The 26,422-nt window shown below is 42.6% G+C and overlaps 2 protein-coding genes across 2 annotated transcripts in view; both read right to left on the bottom strand.

Annotated features, from left to right (window-relative positions):
• MYO5A (myosin VA) overlaps positions 1-11,829 on the bottom strand; it is a 104,951-nt gene extending 93,122 nt beyond the window's left edge. Inside the window, exon 1 of the mRNA XM_055002517.1 lies at positions 11,765-11,829. Within this exon, the coding sequence (XP_054858492.1) occupies positions 11,765-11,791 (27 nt within the window). The 5' untranslated portion in view covers positions 11,792-11,829. The remainder of the gene's footprint in view (positions 1-11,764) is intronic.
• A 4,538-nt stretch (positions 11,830-16,367) lies between these two features.
• ARPP19 (cAMP regulated phosphoprotein 19) lies at positions 16,368-25,690 on the bottom strand. Its single transcript, XM_055002722.1, has 3 exons — positions 25,465-25,690; positions 22,621-22,743; positions 16,368-19,877 (listed from the first exon to the last, which is right to left on the bottom strand). The coding sequence occupies exons 1-3, from the start codon at positions 25,507-25,509 to the stop codon at positions 19,707-19,709; spliced, it is 339 nt and encodes a 112-aa protein (XP_054858697.1). The 5' UTR covers positions 25,510-25,690; the 3' UTR covers positions 16,368-19,706.
• Positions 25,691-26,422: the final 732 nt, after the last annotated feature.

Raw genomic sequence — 26,422 nt, forward strand, 5'->3', positions numbered from 1 at the left:
ATTCAGAACTGATCCACCACAAAGCACACACAGCCTGACTGGTGTCTGTCTCCTAGAAGACTGATACTATCCAACTTTCAAGGCAGTATAAGAACAAACCATATAGCCCCTGGAGAGTCCAACGTGTGATAGCCATGTCAGATCGCTGAATTCCTTCATTGTTAAGGCTATTCACAAAATCTGAGTTGATTCCTTCAGCCGCACAAAGAGGAAGAGTGTTTTCCCTCTAGGCCTCTTGAGTGAATGGCAAAGCCCCACTGTCTTGTGATAGTCATCAAATGCTGAAATTAAAAAACATTACTCAGAGCAGCAGTCAAATAATTTGTCTTGTCCATTCCCCTTAAAGCAGGCTGCATGGAGTTCTCTTGCATCACATCAAGAGATGGGTTATCTGTCTTGCTTCCTCAATTCCTCAGGGGACAATCCTGAGAAGACACATAGCAGGATTGCTCATAGTCCCAAAACTGTGCTAGGCCGTGATAGTTGGTGCTGAATAGAGCTTCCTGAAAAACTAGCTGGATCACAGTGTGAATGGAGATGTTCACCTGAATGTGTACAATGGAGTGCAGATGGGTAGCACTGACACTTGGATGCATACCGAGATATCCAGTTCAACATGCATCAGCTTTATGCTGGTTCACAGATCTCCTTACCTGGATTGCAGTTCCCAATTCCTGGGAAACCAATACATGTGTATATACATATTTAAGCCATTGACAGTTTTATCTGATACTAAAACCTCTTGCCCTTCCACAAGGATGTTATGTTATGCAGGACTATGAGTTTGCTGTGCTGCCAGGGGAATGATCCAAGGCTAAAGAATACAATATTGGTTGTAGAGTCCAACTTTCCTTTAAAAAAAAGTTGGGGGGGGGAGGCCTAACTACACATGCAATACGGCCTAGTGAAATCTCAGAAGCCAGGCAAGTTTCTGTGTAAAATACTCAGGGATCAAACAGCTGGGGCTTCTGTGTCCTGCAGAAATGAAAATAAATTATGAAATAGCTTCAAAATTATAAAATTATGCAGGGTAAGAGAAATCATACAAACTGCATAATTTGTATGAACTGTATAATCTATTTTTTTAAAAGAATGTTTGTTGGGTCAGAGTTCCAGAAAGCAAGCCCTTATCATTGCACAGGGACATTATAGGATCCAATTATTGGAAGCCGAAGAACCCTGTGGCGCAGAGTGGAAAGCTGCAGTACTGCAGTCCAAGCTCTGCTCATGACCTGAGTTCAATCCTGGCGGAAGCCAGATTCAGGTAGCCAGCTCAAGGTTGACTCAGCCTTCCATCCTTTTGAGGTCAGTAAAATGAGTACCCAGTTTCCTGAGGGTAAAGTGTAAACAACTGGGGAAGGCAATGGCAAACCACCCTGTAAAAAGTCTGCCAAGAAAACGTTGTGATGCGACGTCCCCCCATGGGTTAGTAATGACTCGGTGCTTGCACAGGGGACTACCTTTACCTTTTACCTATTGGAAGCCAGTAGCAGCTAGGGGATACAGGCAACAGCGGGGATCTAGCTTCTGGGATGCTCTAACCCAAACATCCTCACTTCAAACTGAAAGGAACAGCTTCTCAGCATTCTCCCAAAAGGATGCTGAAGTATTTGGCGAAGCTTCTTTAATTGTAAAGAAAATTGGTACTGAGCAACTCAGCAAATGGCATTAATATATTTTTTAAAAATCATAAAAGAAATAGCCTGTCCAAGCCAGCTATAAAAATAGCAACCAAGAATCAATGCAGCACAGCAATTACTATGCTGTACGAGGGAGACTCAAGTTCGAATCCCTACTTGGTCACAAAACGTAGTGTGTGACCTTGAGTTGGTCATTCTTTTTAAACCTAACTCACCTCACAAGGTTACTGAGACAGTAAAATGGAAGAGGGAAGAACCATGTATGCCACTCTGAGCACCATGGAGTGAGGACGGGATAAAAATGTGACAGCATCTTGCACTAAATTTTATTCTGCTGCCTCCTGCCCTTGTTGGCTAGGAGATGAGAGAATGCACAGCAGCACTGGTTGGGCTTCACCCCCTCCCCCCTCCCAGGAATGCCAGTTCCAGCCCCAGAACTGCAGTGTTGTTTCCAGTACCACCCCCAGCTCCAACAGGCTATTGGGCTTGCCTGCACTATAAGGAATGACTGCACTTGCAGTCATTTTCTTCCTAGTAAAGTGCTTATGTAGTCAATTGTGTCACATTATGCATATTTACATATTTATATGATGGCTGCAGCTATTAAGATGAACTTGCTACTACTCAGTTTGCTTATTGGTGGCATAATAGCAATGCATATGTTACTAGAAATACCCTCTTCACAGATGTACCTGTATATACGGTAAGGTGTTCAATGTAGACAACTCACACAGAGACTCCTGGTATGGTAACAGTATTAGAAACCAAATTTTGCCATTCTCTGTCTACTGGCCTTCAAGCAACCTTTCTGAATCAGCTCACAAAGAGCTGATTCAGCTGAGGCCTCAAATCACCAAGGAGCAGGAGTGGTTAGTGGCGCTGAGCTCTGAACCTATCCAGCATCTATCTACTAACCATCTGGCACACCCAAAGTAAATTGGCTTTGCTTTGTGGCAAGGGCATTTAAGAGTCAAGCCCTAGCGCCTGCTATTAAGAATTTGCTAAGGAAACATCCCAAGATGCACCCAAGAACCTGGCTCATTAGTGAAGGCCAAGATTTCTCAAGGGCTGCTTCATACACAATGGTTGTCTATATAGGCGGTATCTCAACGTTAAGAAAACAGGTATCATCATATATGAAGAACACACACAGTGGTTAAGCAGTTGGATTGCGAATCAGCACTCTGCTGGTTTGAATACCACTATTGCCATGAACAAAGTTGGTGGCTACCTTGCGTAAGCCCCTCCTCTCAGCTCCAGTTCCCCAGGTGTATTGTGGGGATAATAAAAACACTGACCTTGTTCACTGCTCTGAGTGGGATACTAATTTGTCTAGAAAAGTGGTTTATAAGTACAGTTGTTGTTGTTGTTGTTATTCTGTGTGTGGGAACTCATGGCTAACAGTTGTCCTATATGGAGGATCAGGGTTACCCTGACCTAGGTTCAGACCCACAGTGGTTTGGATGGATAGAACAGCTCCAGCAGCTTCACAAGAACCATCTGAAGATTGGCACTACCTGATGACATCACCAACAACAGCCATGACAAAGAGAAGGCTGGAGCAGGGCAAGGCCAGGCTGGGAAAGTCAGGGCAGCAAGAGGGGGACAGAAGGCCAGCCTCTTGGACAACAGCAAAAACGTTAGCTAATACAGAACTCTACTGACAGGGCTTGGCCCTGTCAATCAGCCTGGTCTTGCCCCTGATGGGCTGGAGATCCCAGGGAAAGATGTGGAGACTTGGTGGTGGGGTTCAAGAGGCCGGTATGAGGAGACTCCAGAAGCAGGCTGAGGAGGATGAAAGTGACCCAGCTGGGCCTAGAAAGAGCCAGCATTCAGAGACAGTGGGCAAATCCACACTTACCGACACAGCACTAAACAGGCGGAGTGAGAGCGTCTTTCTGGTGCATTTTATGACATCATCGCACCATGAGAGCGGCATCATGGTGCAATGACATCATAAAACGCACCAGAAAGATGCTTTCACTCTGCCTGTTTAGTGCTGTGCCGGTAAGTGTGGATTCAGCCAGTGTGAGGAACAAAATGGAGCAATCTCCTCCCCTCTCAAATCTGAGGTCATGTGGGTCCTTCACCGCAAGGGCAGTGGTGGCCAAGGGAAGGATGCAAGGGGCACCTCTCATCTGCGAACATATAAAAATGGCTACTAAAGAAAACACATGATGTTCCCTTGTCCTGAGTTAAGACCACTGGCCTATTAAGCACAGTATGGTCTACTCTGACCAGAGGCAACTCTCTGACAGCAGCATCACCTATTACAGGCCTTGATAAGCTTTCTTTGGGTCTAGGAGCCAGTCCAAGATAATCAGGAGCCAGATTTATTTTTCAGCCTTCAAGATCATATATTTTATGGACCATTTTAACCATTGTTACCACAAAACCTAATCCTGAACTCTTCACAGTTTCTTGTAATTTTATTAAAGCTATGACAAAAGTGCTGCATTATGTAAATAAGTATGGCAGAAACCTTATTGTCATCACTACAACAAAAAGCTAACCCCTAACCTAATTTATCTCTGATCTCTCATAATTTTTTTATTACTTTCAAAAGCTCTGTTTAACTGAATACTGGAGGTAGCATGGAAAGCAACTGATTGAGAAATGAACTGTAAACTTAACACAAAGACAAGCAATTACAACAACTGCACACTGATGCGCTTTTTGCCATACAACTAAGCATTCTGAAGCAAAACAATAAACTAGCTTTGTACTTCTGAGTATTGCCAAGCAAGACTACATTAAAATCACTGCAGTTCATAGTGAAATTTCTAAGCACCATGGTAACCTAGTGCCTGAGATTTGTCAAGCCCTGACTTATTATCTCATCCTTTTAATGGAGTTGCCTGGGATTAAACCTGGGACCTTCTCTGTGCAAAGCAGATGCTCTGGAATCAAAACTTTTAATGAAATTTAACTTTTGATTGGGCATCAAGGATTGCAAAAAAATGTTATCCACCAGCTTACTTTACAGAGCTAGAAAAAACTTTCACCAATGGAATACATCATCCCAAACCACAAACATTCCCCGCCCCAGTGATATCATTTCCTCCCTAGAACACATCTAGCATTCAGACAAAGCAGTCTCAACCAAAATTTAGCTGTTGAACGATTTGGCAACTTTTTCGCTTACTGGATAGGCTTTTTAAAAAAAAAGTGCAACATGTTGATCAGTAAACCTTTAACCCCTTTCAAATGTTCTGTTAGCTGTTAGCACTGTTACAATTTTGTGGCAGATTTTTCAAAGTAAGTTGTTTCTTCAAGGATGCAGTTCCTGTAATCATATGACTGAAATTGGAGAAGGGGACTCACCAAGATATTTCTCACTATCAGTTTTATGGGGATACACATACACGCAAAACCCAGGTGGCAACATGTGAATTTAAAAATGAGATTTGTAAAAGTAACACTTTTTTGCTGTTTTGAAGGCTTGCTTCAAATTTTAATAAGCTAGCTCTGTAACAGAACTATCCACATTTATTGCCTTGAACAACTAGGAAGAAAGGTAAATTTTTTTTAAAAGTAGAAAAATTCTGCATCATTTTAGTAAATGGAAAATATCACACCCTAGTCCTAACTATTTTCAATACTGATGTAACATAGCATCTTGTGATATTTCACTAGCATGGTGGTCAATATATCCCATCTTAAGCACATATTAACCATTTTAAGGAGAAAGACATAGATTTGTCAGGTCATAAACATGTCACCTGAATGGGGGAAAACACACATTTATAATGGGGAAGCGCTTCAGGCAAATAGTATGTAATGCTGTACGAAGAGAAATCACTTTGAACCAATGGAAGTAAAACGGCAACTTGGCATTCTGCCTGCTACTTATTACCTTTATTTAAATATTCATTAATTGTAAATACAGGAAGGAAAATATATATAACTTCTTTGGAATTGATTTTTTCTTGGAAGCAAAGGAACATGCTGTTAGCAAAACAAGCTGTTTGTCACTGTAAATGTACCACTGTTTCATATCCACCACAGCATTACCTTTCAGATATGTGTAAGTGATATCCTCAACAGCCACAATCCAGTTCAGACATAATTCCAAACCATGGTTATGAAAGTCTAGCTATGGTTTGGTATGATGTGGGGAATGATAAACCAAAAATAAAACACCCTCACATGGGTTTGTTGATTTGCACATCATGGCTTGTGCTAGCTGTGGCTTGACATGGTGTCTAAACATAGAAACTCTAGCTGATCTCCAATGGCCACTGAACCTAGAGAATGGACTACAAAGCAGATAGAAAATACAGCAAGCAACTTTTATTTATTTTACTTCATTTACATTCCCCTTTCTTCCCAATGGGGAGCCATTCTCCTCTCCTCCATTTATCATTACAACCACCCTGTAAGGTAGGTTAGAATGAGAGTATATCACTGGCCCAAGCCAGCAAGCTTCCATGGTCAAGTGAGAGTTCAAAATCCGGTTTCCAAGATCCTAGTCCTACACATTAACCACTATACCACACTGTGATGCTACTTTAGACCAAGTCTTGCCTACTGCCTGGGTTGCAGATTATGGTTCATGCAAACCCTGGATTGGCATAATGTCTAAATTAAGTCAAAGTTTAGTGCATTTAAGTCTATTAAAATCAGCATAGGTACCTTTTAAGGTCTGCAAGCTAAAATCTTAAGATAACACTCCAGTTTGTAATGAAACTAGTGGACTTTTTACAATAAATTGTGGACCTAAGAATGTATATATGCAATAGCACCCTAGACAGCCATTATAAGTCATCACTACCATGTCAGAGGCTAGGCTTCAAAGGGCCAGAGTCAGACCATGGAAGCAGCCCCTAGGTTACAGGTAGTGAGGATGTAACTATTATTTAACATGTACCATTACAGAATAATTTAAGACTGCCTAAGGAGAAGGAACAAGCTTGGGGTTCAACAAAAGAAAGTTCTCTTTCCTCAAATTGTTCTGCATTATCTGGTAAACAGGTAAATAAAATCTGAAAATAACACTGTCTAATTTATCATGGAACATGAACAATTATGGAAAGAACATGAATCACGGCAATTACAAAACATCATAAATCAAAGGAAAATGGTACTGACCACAGTACCATTGGGTAGTTACGTTTAACTACCAGAGCCCTGTCCCCTTTGTACTATACTCTAAAAAAGGAAAATCTCTAACACACTACCTTTACTAGTCCTTTCTAGAATGAGTAGGTTTCTCGTTTGTTTCAGAGCTTTTCTTCTATTCTAGAAAAAAACAACATCATTGCAGAAACAAATGCAAATAAATAAATATTTTGGGAATCTACACCCTGCCCCACCAGAATCCTAAGCTTGAGGCAGCCTAGCAGTAAAGCAGTGCTGATTATAAATTAAACTGAATATAATTTATTTCTTTATATCTGGAGGAGTTAAACAGAATATAGTCCCTTTCACAGTTAATTTACCATTTATATATTGCTGTAAACACTTAAATATCTTCCAAGGCTCAGAAAACTGGCAAAGAATTAAATATATAAATAATAAAATGTCTGATAGTTTAAACGGTAGATTTATTAAATGAAATTTACATCCCTAGTACATCCATCTGAATGCACTCAGAGCTTTGGGTTAAGGAGCAGCCTACTCAAAAACACGAATGAGAGCGTCCTCCCTTGCAGTTTTTAGAAAGGGATGTAAGACTATTCTGTTTCAGAGGGTGTTTTGTTCAGGTTTTAGACACCAATGATTTTTATTATTCTGTTCTTAGCCTTCCTGTGTTTATACATCATGAACCACCATTCTTATCCACTTCATCTCCCCCCAATATGTACTAGATACAAACTAAACAGTACATATCCAGAATCAGTGTAGTTAGGTTAATGATGTAATTAGTAAAATTAATTTTAAAAAATTTATTAGGACCAAAACAAAATGAGACCATGGAGATCCAAGACTGGACTTCTCGTCTCTAATTCCAGAAAAGGGTCTGAACTGGACCAGGACTGTGGCACTGAGGGAAAGGGAGGTTAGCCCCTTGCTTCATGCCATTTCCCTGATGCTATTTATGCAGTAAGAAAAACACCAGGAAAATGACAATGGCATATGGAGGAGTTACTCCCCTCCCCCACCTCCCAGAAAACACTAATCCTGGTCCAATCCAGGCCCTCCAACAGTTGCTATTTAATAGAAGGTTAAAGAGGTGGGAGAAGCAGTCACTGATCTACAACTTCTTGTCTAGGCTGGCTTTCGGCCAAAGCTAAAAAGTAAACACAAAACAATTTAAAAGATGAACTCAGAGTGAAAAACAAGGTAACTTAAGACATGTTCAATAGAAGTTCTACAAGACAAGCTTGTTTAAAGAAAAAGCTGACAAGCCCCACAGATTCTTTACTAGATGTAAGAGCTGATAGCAAAAGTGAATCACTGGGTGACTGATGATGATCTAGCCTGGCCAACTTTATTCTCAAGTCAAGTCAAGTCAGCCTTTATTGACATATAAACTTTATTCTAAGAACAGAAGATGAAGCAGACCAATTAACAGAGTCAGAGGTTTAATATATAGTAATTTAAAAAACAGCTTTAGAGTCTGGCTTTCTTAATGCTCCAGTGACATTTAGGATTCACAGAGCCCTGTGAGATCAGGTAAGCACAAACGGCAATAGCCAAGCTGCAAATTAATTTTGGAAGCATACGCAGCCAATAACTCAGTGGTCAGATACAGTTCCATTTTTCAAGCCTTCATGCTGAAACGTTAAGTGCGTGTGTGTGTGTGTGTGCATGTCTGCATGTGGTTGGTGCTCTATCCTGATTTTTCAAATGGAACCATAAGGGACGTCTGATGGGACCTAAAAAACCCTCTCTCTCTTGCTCTATACAAATAAAAAGAACAAGGCACTACACTAAAGGGGTGGGGTACTCTTCCTGTTCATTTGGTCTTGCTGCTTGCAGCCATTTTAAAAAGTCAACTTTCAAAACTACAACCATCCTCAAATTGATGTGGCTACATCTGTGACTGCTTGGGTACATTCTGTGGCCACATCTGCAGCCACAGCTAAAGACTAACTTGGGAACCTTGGAATTGTATGTTCTTATGAGAGCTCAGAGCGGACTTTTCTCTTTTAGCAGTCATCCCAATATTTATTTATTTATTTTTATTTTTATTTATATTTAATTTATATTCCGCACTCCCCACATCAGCAGGCTCAGGGCGGATCACAACCAAGTTTAAAAAACATATTTCATCATATATACAATTTAAAATCATAAAACATTCCAATACATAGACTAAAATACATGTAAACATATTCACACACATACACACACATATATGTGTGTATATATGTGTATAAACACAGCGGCACATAATCCAGACGACCCCCTATTTAGCCATCTCCAGAGTATTTTGCCAGGGATGTATGAGAGATGGAAGTGTCACTAGTAGGGAGGGTATATACTGTGCTCCCCCAGCTAGGGGGCACCGCCCAGCATCAACCATATGCCCAGTGGAACAGCTCCAACTTACAGGCCTGGCAAAATGCTAATAAATCTCGCCAGGCCCTGGTCTCATTGGACAGAGCGTTCCACCAGGCTGGGGCCAGGACTGAAAAAGCCCTGGCCCTGTTCGATGCCAGGCGGGCCTCCCTGGGGCCAGGAATCTTTAATAGATGCTTATCGCTAGAGTGAAGAGTCCTCTGGGGTTCATATGTACATCCCAACTGATTAAAAAGCAAGCTTCCAAGGGAGATGTGAGAGACAAATCATTTGCATCTGGTGCTCTTCATTCTCTTAGTATAGGCCTCACTATCCGGTACCAGCTGAGCATCCTTGATGAACAGACAAAAAAAAAGACACTGTGGCTGGCAATCTGTATTCCTTCTCAATCGAATCCTTTCATTAACATGCAGAACACATGTCAACTGATGATAATGAAGCCAGAGTGAAAGATATATTTTCTTTTTAAAAAACCTCATACCAGGGATTATAATGAACACATAAAGCAAGAGTTACAAAGATAACACTTCCTGCAGTTGACGGGCTTTAGATTCCCCAATCCTACTCCACTAAAAATCAGTTTGTTTTTAAAAGTTCTACGAGATACTTTATTGCTTTCATTAGGGAAGCGGGAGGCAAGCTGTAGGAAGGGATATGGAACAAAACTATATGCAGTCCAATGAACTTTTCCTCCTTTGCACTTTCAGCCCCTCTCCCAAATAAAATAGGAAATGAGATGACAAGCAGCCCAGCTCTCATTGGGCATTCCCTGGGGCTTGTCCTCTATGGAATTCTCTAATCCCTCAGACACAGGGAATAAGGGCTGGAAAAACAAGAGGAGGAATATTAAACAGTGGCACCTTAAAGACTAGCAACATTTTATTCCTGCATCAGCTTTTGTGAGTCAGAGCTGGTTTCATGAGATGCATGGGAGTGTATCTGATGAGAGCTAGAAAACAGGCGGAGGAACATTAAACAGTGGCATCTCGACCTTGGCTCCCCTACCCCTATCTGCCCTATAAAAAGAATCCCCAGTATGATTTTCCTTCACCTATCTGAAGACGTGAGCTGTGTGACTCACAAAAACTCATCATTGAAATAAGTGTTGCTAGTCTTTAAGGTGCCCCTGGACTTTGGTTTGATTTTGCCAACTGCAGTTACTCGCTTTGCAATCTTAAATGGCCAACGAACATTTTATTCCCTCGTCAGCTTTCATGAATCAGAGACGCATAGCAGGATTTGAGTCCAATGGCACCTTAGAGACCAACAAAATTTTTCGAGGGTATAAGCTTTCGAGAGTCAACACTCCTTTCTTCAGATATCAGAAGGGAGCTTTGACTCTTGAAAGCTTATACCCTGAAAATCTTGCTGGTCTCTAAGGTGCCACTAGAGTCAGCTCCTGCTGGTCTATTGCATACCAACACGGCTACATACCTGAAATTATCTGCATAGGATGTTTGTACCTGAAGAGGGCTAGAGGTTCAGAAGCACCTTTTAAAGGCAAACAAGATTTTATTCCTGCATATGCTCTACCTTAGCCAGGGAGCTGGCTTAATCAGAGTCATGGAAGGTTATCGGAGGATTGACGACAAAACAGGAGGAGGGAAATACATACTACATTGTTTATTGAACGGTCCTTGAAACTGATTGTACTAACACCCTCTGTGTAATCTGCCTTGAGTCTCAGTGAGAAAGGTGGATTAAAAACAAAGTAAATAAAATAAAAATAAATTAAACAGAAGGTTCTTTTTACACTGGCAGGGAAACATTTTATCCCAGCATCGGCTTTGGTGCGATAAATTGCTCCCCAAAAGAGATGCTGGGATACAAATGACGCCTAGTCTTTTTAAAAAGAAAGATTCTAGTCCAGTAGCACCTTAGAGAGCAACTAGATTTTACACTTGGAAATATAGTTGGTCTCTAAGGTGCTACTGGACCCAAACTTTGCTCTTCTACTACAGACCAACACAGCTACCCACCTGAAATGATCTTTTTAAAAAGGTATCACTGGACCTCTCCAGGTTTATTTTGTTTCCACAAGAGTCTATAACACAGTTCCTTGACTCTCAAAAGCTGATGATAAGCTTGGGATTTCAGTTGTCGGGTGCTTCTGGACTGGAATTCTTGTTTCCCTGCAAGGGGATCACCCCAGACAAGGGTGACCCTAGGATGTCAGTCCCGGGTTGGGAAATTCCTGGAGGGGGGGGGTATATTCTAAAGAGGAGAGGGTCTCCAGCGGGGTATAATGCCACAGAGCCCACCCTCCAAAACCTCCATTTTCTCCAGGGGAAATGGTCCCTGGGGTCTGGAGATGAGGTGTAATTCCAGGAGCTCTCCAGCCCCCACCTGAAGATTGGCAACCCTGAAAACAGGACCCCACCTCCCCGTTACAGGCAGGCGACTCTGAATAAGCCTCGCCCAAGTCGGGGCTTTTTACCTCAGGGGGAAGGCACAGGAGAGCGGAACAGCAGCCCTCCTTTCCCCTCCGCTCGCCCCAAGCCCGCTCGCCCCCATTGCCAGAGGCCTCTCTCTGCCAGGCGCCGCCAAAACACAAACTCCCCTTAGCAACCGCCCCTCCCCCGCGTTGCCAGGCGCCCTCCAACCGCCATTAACGGCCTCTCCCGGGCCCGGCGCCGCTCCTTCGTCTCCCCCCTCACCTTGGTGTAGAGCTCGCAGGCTGCCATCGCTGCAAGCCGGCCGGCCGGGGCTCTCCCAAGGCGGGGCGGGCAGGGCGTGGAGGCTTCCGAAGCTGAGAGGGGGAAGGCGGTTGCTGAGGCGGCGGCGGCTTCTCGTCCTCAGGCCGGGCTCGCCATGTTGCTACCTGGGAAGCGCGGCGGCGAAGGATGGGGATGATGCATCCGCCGGGCAGGCCCCCTCCTCCTTCTGCGGCGGCTCTTCGTGCATTGTGGGTACCAGAGCCGGCGCGGGGATGCAGGCTGGGCGCGCTCTGCCTCCCACCGGCTGCGGTGCAAAGTGTCGGGGAAGGGGAAGAGAGGCGAGGCAGCGGGGCGGCGAAGGCTGGAGCTCGGGAGGAGAGGAGGGAGGGGAGCGGCTTGGCAGCCCCCCTGCTAGGCACGTTTACTCAGAGTAGACCCCCGAGATACACGCCGCGTTTGCAAAAGGGCCTGTTTCTGTTTAGTGCTTTGGAGCCCGAGCCCTCGTGGGCACTGCCTAGGAAGTTCATACCGTTTCTTTCCCTCTCATTTTTCTTCTTCCCTCCCTCTTCTTTTTCTTCCTCTCTTCTTCTTTCTCTTTTTCTTCCTCCCTCCCTTTCTCTTTATTCCTTTCTTTTTCTTCCTTTCTCCCTTCTCTTACTCTTCCTATTTCTTCCTCCCTCCCTCTTCTTTCTCTTTCTTCCTCTTCCTTTTTCTCTTCCTCCCTTCTCTTTCCTCCTTTATTAATGCTACATGACGCAGCAGTGACATCTGCTTACACAGTGCTGAAAACCACTGAAAGTCCCAACAGCCTTGCCAGCTCCAGCAAATAGGGACCAGCTGTGTGGCAAGAGTATGGAAAATACTTTAAAATGAGTTTGCCTGTACATCCCGCTGCCAAAAAGTATGTGTGACAGAAGATGCCCACCCTACCCATGTCAAGGGAAGTCGCTGCACCTGAAGTTTATTCCAGAAGTTCGTAAAGGTTTATCAGGCAGTACTGAAGAGAGGGAAGGCGGCATGGTATAACCCAACCTCATCAGATCTTGGAAGCTAAGCTGGGTCAGACTTAGATGGGCAACCACCAAGGAAGACTACAGAGGAAGGCACCTCTGCTTCCAACGTACCTTGAAAGCCCTTGCTGGGGTTGCCGTAAGTTGCTTAGGACATGACAACACATGCACATGCACTGATGAGAGAGGCACAAGATGAGAGAGGCTTAATCTCAAGAGGGAGTGAAATGACAGGCCTATCCTCCGCTGAATTTTCCACAAATACTCTAATTTTTATATATTAACTCTAGCTTTCTTATATAGATTTAAGAGCTTGCTTTTTATATTGTATAACCAGCTCTGGCTATTTCACTATATCATCATTCCATCTATATTTGATGGGTCTTTACCATTTTTATTCCAAAGGATTAACAATTAAGTAGGGGAATTTGTGTGTGGGGGGGGGGAGCAGTCCCTCATGTACAGTCTGAAGTGGTACAGTCCATTGTACTACCTAATTCTGCTGTTGTAAGCCTAATACAATTTATTTAGGGAAGGCATAAACCCTGGCATGTAACATGTAGTTTGACAAAATTCCAGCAGCATCATGGTCTACAGCGTGGCATAGTAACGCTCTTCCATAAGTACACAACCATAAAGCACACCTTTTCACAACCATAAAGCACACCTCAAGGCATAATGTCTGTTTTAAACACAACTACATGCTCCTGAACAGCTGGTTGGATTAAGATCTAGGAGACTCAGGTCTGAATCCCCGTGACCTTGGGCTAGTCGCATATTTTCAGACTTATCTACCTCACAGGATTGTTGTGAAATAAAATGAAGGAGAATGATGTAAGCTGCTTTGGGTCCCCATTGGGGAGAAAAGCAGGGTATAAATGATACAAAAATAATTTTTAAAATTGTACAAAGAGCAGAAATTCCAAATGGCCTTATACTAAGTATAAGCCTTCATATCCCAAAAAGCTTTTGTTAGAATGGAAGATTTGGCACCTACAACTTACCTTTTGTATTTTAAGTGCTTTAAGCCTTTTAGCGAATTAACAGTAAAGCTTCCGTGTGTGATAAAGCTCATTCATTCCCACCCTCAGCATAGGTAGCAAAGCTCATTCATCCCATTACAGAAACCTGTTCTGTTGCTGTTAAGAAGCATAAATGCAATGTAGATCTGGCTACTTAAAAAACCAACAAGCACAGAATTGTTACTCAGGACTCTAAACAATGTATGCATATTAGTTAATCGTGTAAAGTCCCAACATAGGCAGTGTCTGTTTTAAGTTTAGCCAGCTAGAGTTAAAAATGTCAGAACTGCTTGCTGGATCAGAGCGCAGCAGCATCCTAACAGGGCAAAATGGATGCCTCTGAAGGTTGCACAGATCAGGCACGAAAGGGATAGCCGAGACTTTGCAATATTATCCACTCCATAAAGCAACTTTCCTCATGCTGCTAGAGCAAATAAATGTTCAGCTTCTCCCCTGCACCCAACTAGCCCTGAAGTCATCTAAAACTGTAGCATAAAGCTGTGTTACTTAGTTGGTTGTGTGCTGTGCAAGGCCCTCCAAGTTTCTTACAGGACTGGCAGCATCTACCATACCACCCGCTTGGGGAGTCCATGATTAAATGGCTAAGAGTGAGCAAACTGAAGCCACATCCTGACAAGACTGAGGTAATGCTGCTTGGGAAGGCAAAGATCTTGAAGGAAATTGTGCTTCCTGCCTTCAATGGAATTCAACTTACTCTTGTTGACTTGGTTAAGCGCTTCGGGGTTATACTGGATCCAGTATTACTGCTGGAAAAGCCAGTCAATGCAGCTGCCAAAAACACTATTTTCCAACTTTGTTGGAAGATGGCACCCTACTTTGACCCATTCAATCTGGTCTCCTGAATCTGCACCGTGATAACATAAAGACTAGATTACTGTAATGCACTCTACAGAGATATCCCCTCAAAGACAACTCAGACTCCAGTTGAACTCATGAGCTCACATGAAGCTGCCTTATACTTTTATCAGTCCATCAAGATCAGACTGGCAGTGGCTCTCCAGGGTCTCAGGTAGAGATTACAAAGCCCTTAATTGATCTGGACCCTCATTTTGCAGGACCACCTCTCCTCATATACACTCATCTGCTTAGGATCTTCTGCAGGTGCAACCCTGAAAACAGGTAAGATCAACAACTGCCCATACATGTTGGGGCCCTCACATTATAGGACCACCTGATTTCAGGTTGGTTCCCACATTCCTGGCAGTCCACAAACTATGCAAAACTGAATTATTCAGGACTAGAGACGGACACAAACCGAAATATGAACCAGTTTGTGACGAACCGGGTCGGTTCGTTGGAGCCAATTTCTGACAAACCACCATGAACTTCAGGCTGGTTCATTTTTTGGTTCATCACTGCAGACAGCCTGGTGCCAATCAATGTTTCCTAGGCAACAGGATGGACTTCCTGCAGACCTGTTGACCTGGAAGTGGCCTTCTGCTGACCTGGAAGTGACGTTTTCACGAACCAAACGAACCGGTTTGTAAACCATGGTAGGTTCATGAACGTTCATGGTTTGTGAAATGCGACAAACTGCTGCATTTCGTGCCGATCTCTATTCAGGACATTTATACAAAGGTAATAGGGCTATATTAAAATGGAACGGTCAGAAAGATGCTTTAATAAAGGGAAAGAACTGTAGCCTATACTATTATGTATAGCATGTAGTATTTATTGCTGTGTACATTATCCTGCTATGTAATTTATCCATTTAACATGTCACGTTAATACTTATGCTTTGTTTCAGATTATCACAATCCTAACGCTATTACAGTAGTCCTTCTGGGATGTCCCATCCTATTTGATTGCATTGAGTTTATGCTGTGTAATCTACCTTGAGTCTCAGCAAAAAAGGTGGGCTAAAAATAATGTAAAGAAATATCCTGCATCCCATATTTTTGCATAATTCAAGGGAACATATGCATAGCAGGATAATGTACATATGCTCACATGCAAGGGAACATCTCCAGGTATAGGTACCAGCAGCCTTCATGAATATCTATTGTATTGTACAGGAAGATAGAACTAGTCCATCCAGAAGTTTGAGTGACAGCTGTATGAAGCCACTAAGTTACATCACGTTAAAGCAAAGGCTGCAAAACTTGTGATCCACCAAGCCTCATACATACAGTCCAGCAGTAAACAAGCTGAGCTACAATTCCTAGCTGTGGGGCTACGTTTAACTTTGTGCCAGTCTACCTTAAAAGCAGTTTGTGAGACACCAACTTTTGAACTAACCATTCTGAACTAAAGTTTCAAAGCTTGCAGGTTTGGCAGAGTTTTCACAATCCCCCACACACCTGTTTATTAAGCTCTAGTCTCGGAGAGTTGCTGCCCATTACGTTTCTAGCCAAGACTGCAGCCAAAACTTGGGTGGAATTTAGAACGCTGTATTGGGCTGTAATCAATGGGCAGTGCCAACCAGACCCAAAACACCAAACAGCCTGCCCAGCTTCTGCCTCAGAACGATCCAGTCAGTCAGAATCTAGTTTAAATGGTTATCACTACTATACCTTTAAGCATTGAAAGAAGCCTATTATGGAATTAAAGTTTCAAAACAATAAGCTTTTAATACCATTATTAGAAAAATAAGCACTAAAATATATATAAAGGTAATTACAGTAAGGTAGGTTTTAGTTTTGTAGTCAAACATATTAGAAAGTGAGAGGCCCCAGCCATATTGTTAAAAGTCCAAAGCAAGTTTCGGAAGGACAAAGCCAGAAATAAGAAATGCAATGCAGTTATGAAAAACAACAGTCAAGACCAGACAAAGTTCTACAGAGCAATGAAAACTAATTAGATGAATTTATTATGCATACTATACAGTGTGTGTGTTGGTAAGGAGCAACTAAAATTTTCATCACTTCAGCATCAGGAATGCATTAAGGAATAACATAACAAACCAAACAGTTCTTTTGTGGCCTCTATGCAAACACTCTCCTCTAACTATGAGTAATGAACAGGTAAGAGGGAAAGGATACTTCTGAATCACTCAATTTACTCCACTAGTAACTAACGGGAAAAGTTCAAGGGGGGCAGGGGCTACTAGATGATGTCTTCGTTATAGACATACCTAAGCACTACTAATCACTGCATAAAGCTGAGAGATTGCCCAACTATAGTGCAGATAGATCTCTGAAAAAGGTCATTTATCAAATGGTAAAACTCATATTATACAGTATGTACACAAGCTTTACAGCTTTATCAGAATGGAGTAAGCTGTAAATTGTAAATTAGCTATCACAGTTTGATCTTCTGCTGAAGTGATCTAACTTCTTTAATCCGTAACAGTGTAGATGACCAAAATATCTTCAGCTGTTGAGGTTTATCCAGAGATTCAGGTTCACCATCAGATTGGACTAGTCAGTACTGTACAGCTCATCCATTTATGCTTTCTTTACAGCCTTAAAATTTAAATTCAGTGATGGGAGACCGACAATTCTCACAATGGCATCAATAATGCAAAACAGCAAACTGTAAGAGGAGGTGGTTGGTTGGAATGTCTATGTTTACATGGCTATTTATACCACTCTACATATCATACCAATTCAACCTGATTATGATCTGCAATGAAGCAGCAACCAGAAAACAGAGTCTTTTCCCGTTGTTAGGAGAGAAGTTATTAGGTTTAGGCCACAGTAGTTCAATTCATACAAAGCCTATATTTTTGCTCTTACCTACTACTCATACAAAAATAAAATTATGGGGCTTTTTTAGATGATCTTCCAAAGAAAGCCACTTAGTGTCACCTTGCTCCTGTTCCAGTGAACAGGAACCTTCTCCCCTCACTGAGATTTTTAAAAGCAAAGTATCAGTGATGTGGTTGTAGTTGCAATTAAGAGAGTCAAATTCAAATGCTATGGAGAGATACAGTGAGAGTTAGGCCTTTTGAATTACTACCTACGGACAAACATTGGTATGTACAAGAATTTAAAGGCATCTTTCTTCTCCAAGACAGGCCTAAGAACAAAATAACCCCTACACAAATAACAGTAATCTTCATTATATCTAAATCTGTCACCCATACATTACACAATGCTTAATTTTGATACGGAAACAAGATCAATTTTTTTAAGAGGGGGTGAAGTCAATTGGAGATAGTGGTGCTCAATACCTTTGAAAATCCAGGTTTTGGTTACAATACCAAGTATTATGGGTCAGAGCTTACTCTTAACATAGTAACTATTAGCCACATTGATTCCAGTTTGCTTCTTGGAGGAAGATTTCAACTTTAAATGCAGCCCCTCCTGGATACAGGCTCCTCTTGGAAGTTGGTCTCATGCTTTATTCCCTTTAAAATTGAACCAACAGAGAGCTTAACCCCCTCAGAGTAAAAGTGCTTGGTAAAAGCAATCTGGAATTCCTTTAATACCATCCTAGATATTAAACTGGTTTTACAAACAAGTTAGTTAAATATCCATTTTAGCCAAGTCTCTTTAATCTTAAACAGGTACACTTTTAGGAACAGTCCCTCTTGGAGTATCTCCCTATAATACACACTGACAAATATTTTCTAATCATTTTCTTCTGAATCAAGGAATTAGCTTGTCACTGTCGTGTACGTAAAATTCTTAGACATCACCTGAAAATACTTCCAGCTCTCAAAGTAACTGAAATCAGTCACAATTCTTCTGACCATTCTTCCTCTGAATAAGATGTTTTCCTACACACAGATGATCAAAAGCATCTGTAGTTCATACAAGCCTTAAGATTTTTTTAAAAGATACTGAAAAGCAAATATAGCTAGCCTTGATTACCTTGCACTGTAATCTACAAGCTGTTTCATGCAGTACGTTTGCCTTTAATTGATTCAGTCGCCCTTATAGTAAATGGAACTAATTTGCTTAGCCATACTAGCTGAAATTGTTTGCGTCTGAATTTAAAATTTAGGACTGGGTGCTACAGGTCATTGTTGATGCACACAAAAATAAGTGTACTAATGCAGATGGTTCATCATAGTACTTGCGTTGTTCTCCAAATCTTCTACATACAAGTCTGTTACTTTCAATAAGACTGTTTTGACTCATTTGAGGATGATGACTTTCAAAGGTACAGAATCACTTGTGCTTCCAGTTGGCACATTTTTTTTAAATGTAGAGATAACAGATACTTGCAAAAAGTTGTGCAAAACTATCTTATTTACAGAAATGGCACAAAAGTGAATTCAGTCGATGCTCATGCACACTTCATTCACTGCAAGAATGTGTTCTATGCTACAGAATGCAAAGGAATACCAGCTTCAACGGACAGTTGTCAATAAGCACTAGGTTCACAAGGACAACACCAAAATGGGCAAATATTGCCCAAGTAAAAAATCTATTGTTAAAGCTGAAGTAGGTTTAAGGCCGTTCAAGAGCAGATACACAAATTAAGTCTGAGCCCCATCTCTCTCTCTCTTTCTCTCTTTCTTTTAATACATGCTTTTTACCTTCTAGCAACTTGTGGTCTAAAACCTCTAGTGTACAAAACCAAAACACAGGAACACAAACAGAGGGGGCTTGTATTCAATACAAACATACTATACTGTAATTAAAGTCAACTCAAGAAAGCAGAAACATTAAAAATTGTCAAACTTGCTATTATGTCACTTGCTGGAACCAGCCCTACACTAGCAAATAGGTAATATGTACATTTTTCAAGTAGATTAACTTTATATTGTTCTAACAAAACATGTCCTTTTGTTTTAAATCAGTGCATTGTCCTCAACTCATCCAATGACTACTCAACTTAATTCTTAACAGGACTTTCTTACAATAGCAGCACAGGCTACCACTACCTGCAAAGCGATCAGTCAATGACTTAGTGGAAACAAAACAAAAAAAACGTGAGAAATAACTATTAAGTAACGATTAAGGGAATGAGAGGATTCATGCAGTTCTGAGAGTCTAGTCAGCCAGCCAGCTTGCTAGCAACAAGAGATGGTTTTCGCTGCGGAAGGTCCTGTGGAGTTGGAATGTGGTCACCCGTAACTTCAGTCTTGTCAGGGGCTGCGGTAGGGAGCTGCTTGTTCTTCATTTTTGCTTTAGCCATATTATAATCCCCAGAATCAAAATACTTTTGCTGGAAGGGGAGAAAAAAAAGAGCAGTTAAAGTCTGCATGACAGAAATGCAAGTTACAGGCATCCCCATGCATTACCTAAAATGATATTAAAAGCCACCTCTCTCACTAATATGTAATTCAGTCACTATAAAAAGTAAATGCATACAGGACTCATTCAACTTTGTTAATTCAGGACTAAATTTAAAGCTCAGAAAGTTAACCCATTTTTTGACAACCAAGATTGTTTTCACAATGGCAGCAATCCTAAACAGATCTATTCCAAAAAGTCCCATGATAATTCATTTGGGCCTACTTCCAGAAAAGCGTCCTTAGGATTGCAGTCTACGCTATGTAGCCTACTGAATGATACTGGCAAGACATGTTCAGCCCTGTGGTGACAGAACAGTAAATACAATTCCATAAAAGCTCTGATGTTCTTCAGCCATGCAGGGCCATCGGAAACATGCCAGTACTATTATAGATAAAGAAGCTTAATGCTAGCATCGTGCTGGTTGTGAGAATCCATCAGCCACAGGAATTACTCTTAGCAACTAACTATGCATGAGGTATTAAGAAGCTGTCTTCTATTACTGTCACTTACAAAGTGTATGACAGACAAGACAGGACACCCACTCTCTTTGTTTCATTTGCAAATATTGTATGAACAGCCCTGCTGGATCAGTCTAAAGGCCTATCTAACCCAGCATCCATTTCCAAAAGTAGCCAGATGGCAACAGGAAGTAGAATGAGTGGCCCTTCTCTGAAGTCCCCACCACCACCGCATTCGGACACAATACCTCTAAATACTGAGGTTCCTTTAGCCAATGTAACTAGAATCCATTGACAGACCTATGCAATCCTGAGCTCTACCGAGGAAGGGAAGGATAAAATGATCAACAACATACAAAGTATTTATTTTTCTACATATTTCAGTTAACCCTAGAGCGTCATCTCTTCACCTCCATCTGACTCAGTTCCTCAGAATCTCTCCCAGAAAGATAAATCTGTTCAGTCATGGGTACTTGTTCAAGGTCATCACCAGTGAAGATCCACACCAAGAATTCATTTCACTTCTTTGCAACCTCCTTATACCCCTGAAATCTAATGGACTGGCTGCCTCCCTTGCTGGTTTCCTGTTTCTGATGCTTTTAAATATATCTCTGTTTGTCGAGTACCTGGCATTTATACGTGAGCTCCCCCCTCACAAGGCATCCTGTTCAATGCAAGGCAGGGATGAGAACAGATGCATGGAAAGATTTTTATCTCATGTCACAGCAAGGGGAAGGAAGACTATCCCCATTTACTATGTAAGGCCTTAAATCATACTAGTGGGCAAAACTAATGTACCAAAGATCATAAAGAAACAGACCACAGCAGTATGCACTCAGCTTAAGAGCAGTTTGCACAATACTCTGAAGTTCTGTAGCACCTGAAAGACTCGCACATTTTTACTGAAGCATGTTCCAGTCTCCCCCTCCTCAGCTCCAAAGCCACGCTGGAATAAAAAGCTACTAAGACTCTGTCTGCACTGCAATAGACTAAACTGGAGATTGCTTTTCTAGGTTCTGCAGTTGTTCTTATCATAAAAACCACTAGGTAAGGCCTTTAAAACATTAAAGGATTTACACAGATGAGCAAATGAAGCAATTTGTGCACCCTTGATTAACGTGGTGTTATTTGGCCAAAGCCAGTCTTTGAACTGAAGTCTTTAAACATTCCTTCACTAGTACAGCCAGTTCATCAGTAATTTGAACAGTGATATTACGCAGTGTCATAATGAATGTCAGAGAGTGTCACTGCTCAGGATTTTGAAAGCCCTTGTACATTTTACACAGGTAAATCTTGAGCAAAAATATCCTATTTTTAGTTTACTTTCAAAAAGTTTCTCTTGAGGCAAAAAGTTTTTACCATTGAAAAAAAATCTCATAGCAGACCTACATTGTAATCCTACAAGTTTGTATGCTGTAGAGCAATGAGCTTCCTGCCATAGTACACAAGCACAGCTTTCTGGGAAAAAGAAACCTATATGGTTTTAATTCCAGAAAGCCTTTCAAGCCCTAAGGTTACTGCTAAGCAACTGTTTATTGATGCTACTTTGTAATGTTACTCTTATTTCTGGTTTTTAGACACCTGCTTTAGATGCTGTGTTTTGTTGGAGACAGCAGGATAACTTACAAAAGATTTTAAATGAATGACCCCTAATCTTGCACACTTTTCCAGTGTTCCAGCTGCATAATCTCTAGAACAAACATGCCAAGAAGCAAGCTATATTCCATTAAACCTTCAGAACAGTTGAAAACCGCAGCAAGATCTGTACCAAGGACCAAATTCAGTCTCAACATGCATACACATATCAATGTAAAATAAATTTCACTAGGAAAAAAAACAGTGCAGGCTTCCTGCTACAATTTTGGGTTAAGACTTGAGACATTTTAAAAACTATCTTCAGCAACAACATTAGACTGTAACTGTTTTAGAGAACTGCTATAGTTCCTGCAGGTCTGAAAAACCGATTCACATTAACACCAAGAGTTACAGAACCGAGCTTCTTTCAAGGCAGCAGCAGACACTACCTTATGCATATGTTCACTGACATGCAATTGCAACCTACAGGCCTTACTACTCAGAACATAATATTAGGAATGAGATACTAGTATTCAACTTAGTCTTCCATGAAGAACTGGCACTGACCGATACAGGCTGACAGATTAAAAGACTTTTCTTGGTTAGATATATTATCCTCCCAACTCGGTTCAAGCTTACTCCTTTTTGAAGGCGCTTCCTCAAGAAATCTGAGCCTCCGGGCTTTTGTCCCAGGTGAGGATATCTGGCTTTCAACTTTGCTTCTTCGGCTTTCTCTGGACTAATCACCTTGTCTTCCATTTCCTGAAATAAAACAAATACCTTTACTACATTGCCTCAGCTTTCCCAGGAGTCAGACTGCGAAATCACTCATGTCACCTTTTATTGGCTAAGAAAAAAAATGAGACGATCGGCAACCTTTATACCAATTTTACTCCTATGAGCTATTGCTACATTTAAAGTTGGACAGAAAGAAATAATTTTGAAAACATGTAGATATAGGCCTGTACATCCAAACTGAATACAACCTTCCAGCTGTCCAGAGCCTTACTATACTATATTTTTCTGCCTGCCACATATGGCAGAAATGGGCGTGGGGGGGGGAGAGGAAAAAGAAAACTGGTAGGCCAAACCCAGCTGAATGGGCTTGCAAAAAAGAAGTAGAGGGTTTTTTAGACCAATACCTACTTTTGTTGTGTGTGCACAGCTACATTTATGTAGTCCCAAACTCAAGGCAGACCATGAACCAATGCCACATATCCAGAAAATGAAAAGCAAAAGAATTTCAACCAACTGACCCTCATCTAATGAAAGTGGCACCAGAATCAGGTTTTTTAGCATATCAGGATCACTTCCATTCTGAAGCTCCGATGTGAAGTTGGTCTCTTTAGAAGAGCGGAGGATTATAAAAAAGAAGTGGAACATCAAAGAGATAGCCCTGCAGTGCTTAAGTTCTATGGGATTTCTCAGGCTGCAGACCTGGAAGGGATTCAAGAGAACTATAGGCAAGGTGCCTTCAACACTAGCGAACTTTGAACCATTCCTAAACAACCATCTTTAAAGTGGTTTTTTTTGTAAAGATGGCACAAAGCTGATAGTAAATCGAGAGGTGTCAGCATGTACTGGAATTCCCAGTACACATCTCTAGCGACCCTACACGCACACTCCTAAAATCACAGCAAATACATATTTGGAAGGTACACCAACAACTGCATCAACACAGTTTTAGATGGGTAGCTGTGTTGGTCTGCAGTAGAACTGCAGAATTTGAGTCCAGGGGCACCTTAGAAGAAGAAAGCTTTGACTCTTGAAAGCTCATACCCTAAAAATCTTGCCAGTCTCTAAGGTGCCACTGGACTTGAATCCTGCATCAAAACAGCAGCATAACCCTTGATGCCACTTTGGCACCACCACCATCTGTAACACAAGTACTTAGGATTAGAATGCATGTAACTCCCAAAGCTGCAACCTGGTCCATTTTGGCTGCAATCAGGGCTTTCTTCTGAGGAGACATGCCTAAGATTGCACTTTTCAGTCCCACATTCTGCTTTTCAAGGTATGCTGACCGCAGCATAAAACTGATGCACTGTTAATGACACTCAGCTAACGATTGTCAGAACCAGGACTCCTTAACACCACCACAACTGGCAACTGACTGTAGCATAGTGATTAAGTGGTTGGGTTGTGAATCAGCACTCTGTTGGTTAGAATCCCATTACTGCCATGAGCTCAGCAGGTAGCCTTGGGTAAGACGCTCCTCACATGTCCAGCTGTATTGTGGGGATAATAACAACACGGACTTTATTCATCATTCTGAGTGGGGAAGTAATCTGTCTCATAGAACAGTATATAAGCACAGTCATTATTAAAAGTGCTTCAGTTACAGAAAAAGCTAAAGGCATGGTTTTAAGTTGGCAAACCACTGCCTTCAATCACAACTGGGCGTGTTGTCAGCATGCAACCCTGACACTACAATTTGAAGGGAGAAAGAGTTAGGGATCCCATGATACTACACTGCATGGTAGTTTGTATCACCACACTGGGGCCAGGATACAGCTCCAAGAGGCCGGCAGCAGGAACACCCCCCTCCCCCGCCCCGCTTTAGTTCCACAGAACAGGGCTTGAAGCTGATCAAGAGACATTAGCAGGCTGGAAGGCCAGGGCAGCTGCTCCAGAGACAAGTCAGCGGCATTGCATAAGGAAACAGGGCTTTTCCTTTCACCACTCCACCATTATACACCAATTAATTTGCCCTTTGAAGCTGCAGTGTCAATTTTGCCATAGACAAGAAAGAGGAGAGGCAGTTGAATGCTAAGGCACTCTTTTGGGGGGCTCTCTGACCCCCTCCTCTCTACATGCAGAGGGAACAAAATTTGTTCCCTCACTCCCACTCCCTAGATTCAAGCCTCTGAGAAAGAATATAGGGTTGTCAACTCCAAGCTAGGAAATTCCTGGAGATTTGTGGGTGGAGCCTGGGCAAAGCTGCATTTAGGGAGGGGCCTCACCAGGGTTCTAAAGCCACTTTCTCCAGGGGAAAAACTGGTCTTTGTAGCCTGGAGACCAGTTGTAATTCTGGGAGACCTCCAGCCACTCCCTGGAGGTTGGCAAGCTTGTGGCATTCCCACCCTACACCGCCTTGGATGTCAGGGAGAAAAACGAACTATGAATAATAATATAATAATAATAGTATTCATTACAATATATTACAATACATAATGTAATATGCAATAGTAATTATAATATTGTAGCATATTAGTAGTATTCAGAGAATTCAAGTTCACTTAATTCATATAAAAATATTACGGGAAGGATCGGCGGAGATTTCCCCAACCTACTTCCCGCCCGCCCGCCCACTCCGGCCCAGCGTCGGCGGAGGGAGCCCAGACGAGATTCCTCCTCCCCTCGCCTCGCCTCCTTCCGTAAAGTTTTCCCGGACTCCCCCGCCTCCCCCCTCGGCGAAAGCGCGGCCTACGTTCCTCCCGCCTCCTCTCAGCCGAGCCCTCCCCTCAGGGCCGCCTCGCCGACCTTCTGCTCCTCCGCCGAGGCGGGCTCCGGGCTCTCCGCAGACATGGTGCGGCTTCCCTTCCCACACAACAGCGGCGGCTCCGACGCGGCGAGGAGAGGCCTGGAGCCGGCGAGGCGCAGCCACCACCGCACACAAGATGGCCGCCGGCCCGAGGACGGCGAGCGGGCAGGCTCAAAGTTCCTCCGCGCCGGGGCGAAACGCTCTCCGCCACCCTCCTTCCGCGCACCTGCTGCCCAAGAGCGAATGAAAGGGACCCGGGGAGAAGTGACGAAATATATCCGGGTCTGTCATCAGAACCCCTCCCCCGACGCCTCCCGTGGCATTCCGGGAGTTGTGGTTTGACAGCGCTTTAGGTATTGTCGATGAGAGAACGACTAAAAAAGGGCAATTGTTTATTTTATTTTCTTTATTTATACCTCGCTTTTTCTCCCCAAAGGGGGACGCAGAATCGCTCACATGGTTCCCCCTCTTTCGTTTTTTCTTCACAACACCCCTGTGAGGGAGGGTAGCTTGAGAGAGGCAGATTGCCAACCTCCAGGTGGTGGCTGGAGACCTTTCAGAATCACAAGTGATTTCCAGACTGCAGAGATCAGTTCCCCTGGAGAAAATGGCTGCTTTGCAGGGTGGACTCTGCAGCATTATATCCCGCTAAGGTCCCTGCCCAGTGCCTACGGTTGCCAGGTGTCCCATTTTGGCCTGGACAGTTTGGTATTTAGGGGAACTGTCAGGAGAAAATGGTCCCCCCAAAACCAGACACCTGGGGCAAACTGGGAAAGTGGCCGGGCTGGCACCCTGGGCACCTGGATGGCTTCCTGCAGTGGCACAGTGCCCAGTCAGCCTGGGTGTCCTCCCAGGAATGGTGCCCATAAGTGTGTGTTTGTGTGTGTGTGTGGGGGGGATGTCTTGTGATAACATCACTTCCTACAGTGACATCATTATGCCTCCCAAGGAGAACAT

This window comes from Eublepharis macularius, chromosome 18 (genome assembly GCF_028583425.1).
Source record: "Eublepharis macularius isolate TG4126 chromosome 18, MPM_Emac_v1.0, whole genome shotgun sequence".
NCBI classification, from domain to species: domain Eukaryota; kingdom Metazoa; phylum Chordata; class Lepidosauria; order Squamata; family Eublepharidae; genus Eublepharis; species Eublepharis macularius.

Coding starts and splice junctions, on each gene's coding strand:
- ARPP19 (XM_055002722.1), bottom strand. CDS start 25,509: ATGTCTGCGGAGAGCCCGGAGCCCGCCTCGGCGGAGGAGCAGAAG. Junction 22,744..25,464: donor CCTCGGCGGAGGAGCAGAAG/GTCGGCGAGGCG, acceptor GTTTTATTTCAG/GAAATGGAAGACAAGGTGAT. Junction 19,878..22,620: donor GGAAGCGCCTTCAAAAAGGA/GTAAGCTTGAAC, acceptor CTCCCCTTCCAG/CAAAAGTATTTTGATTCTGG.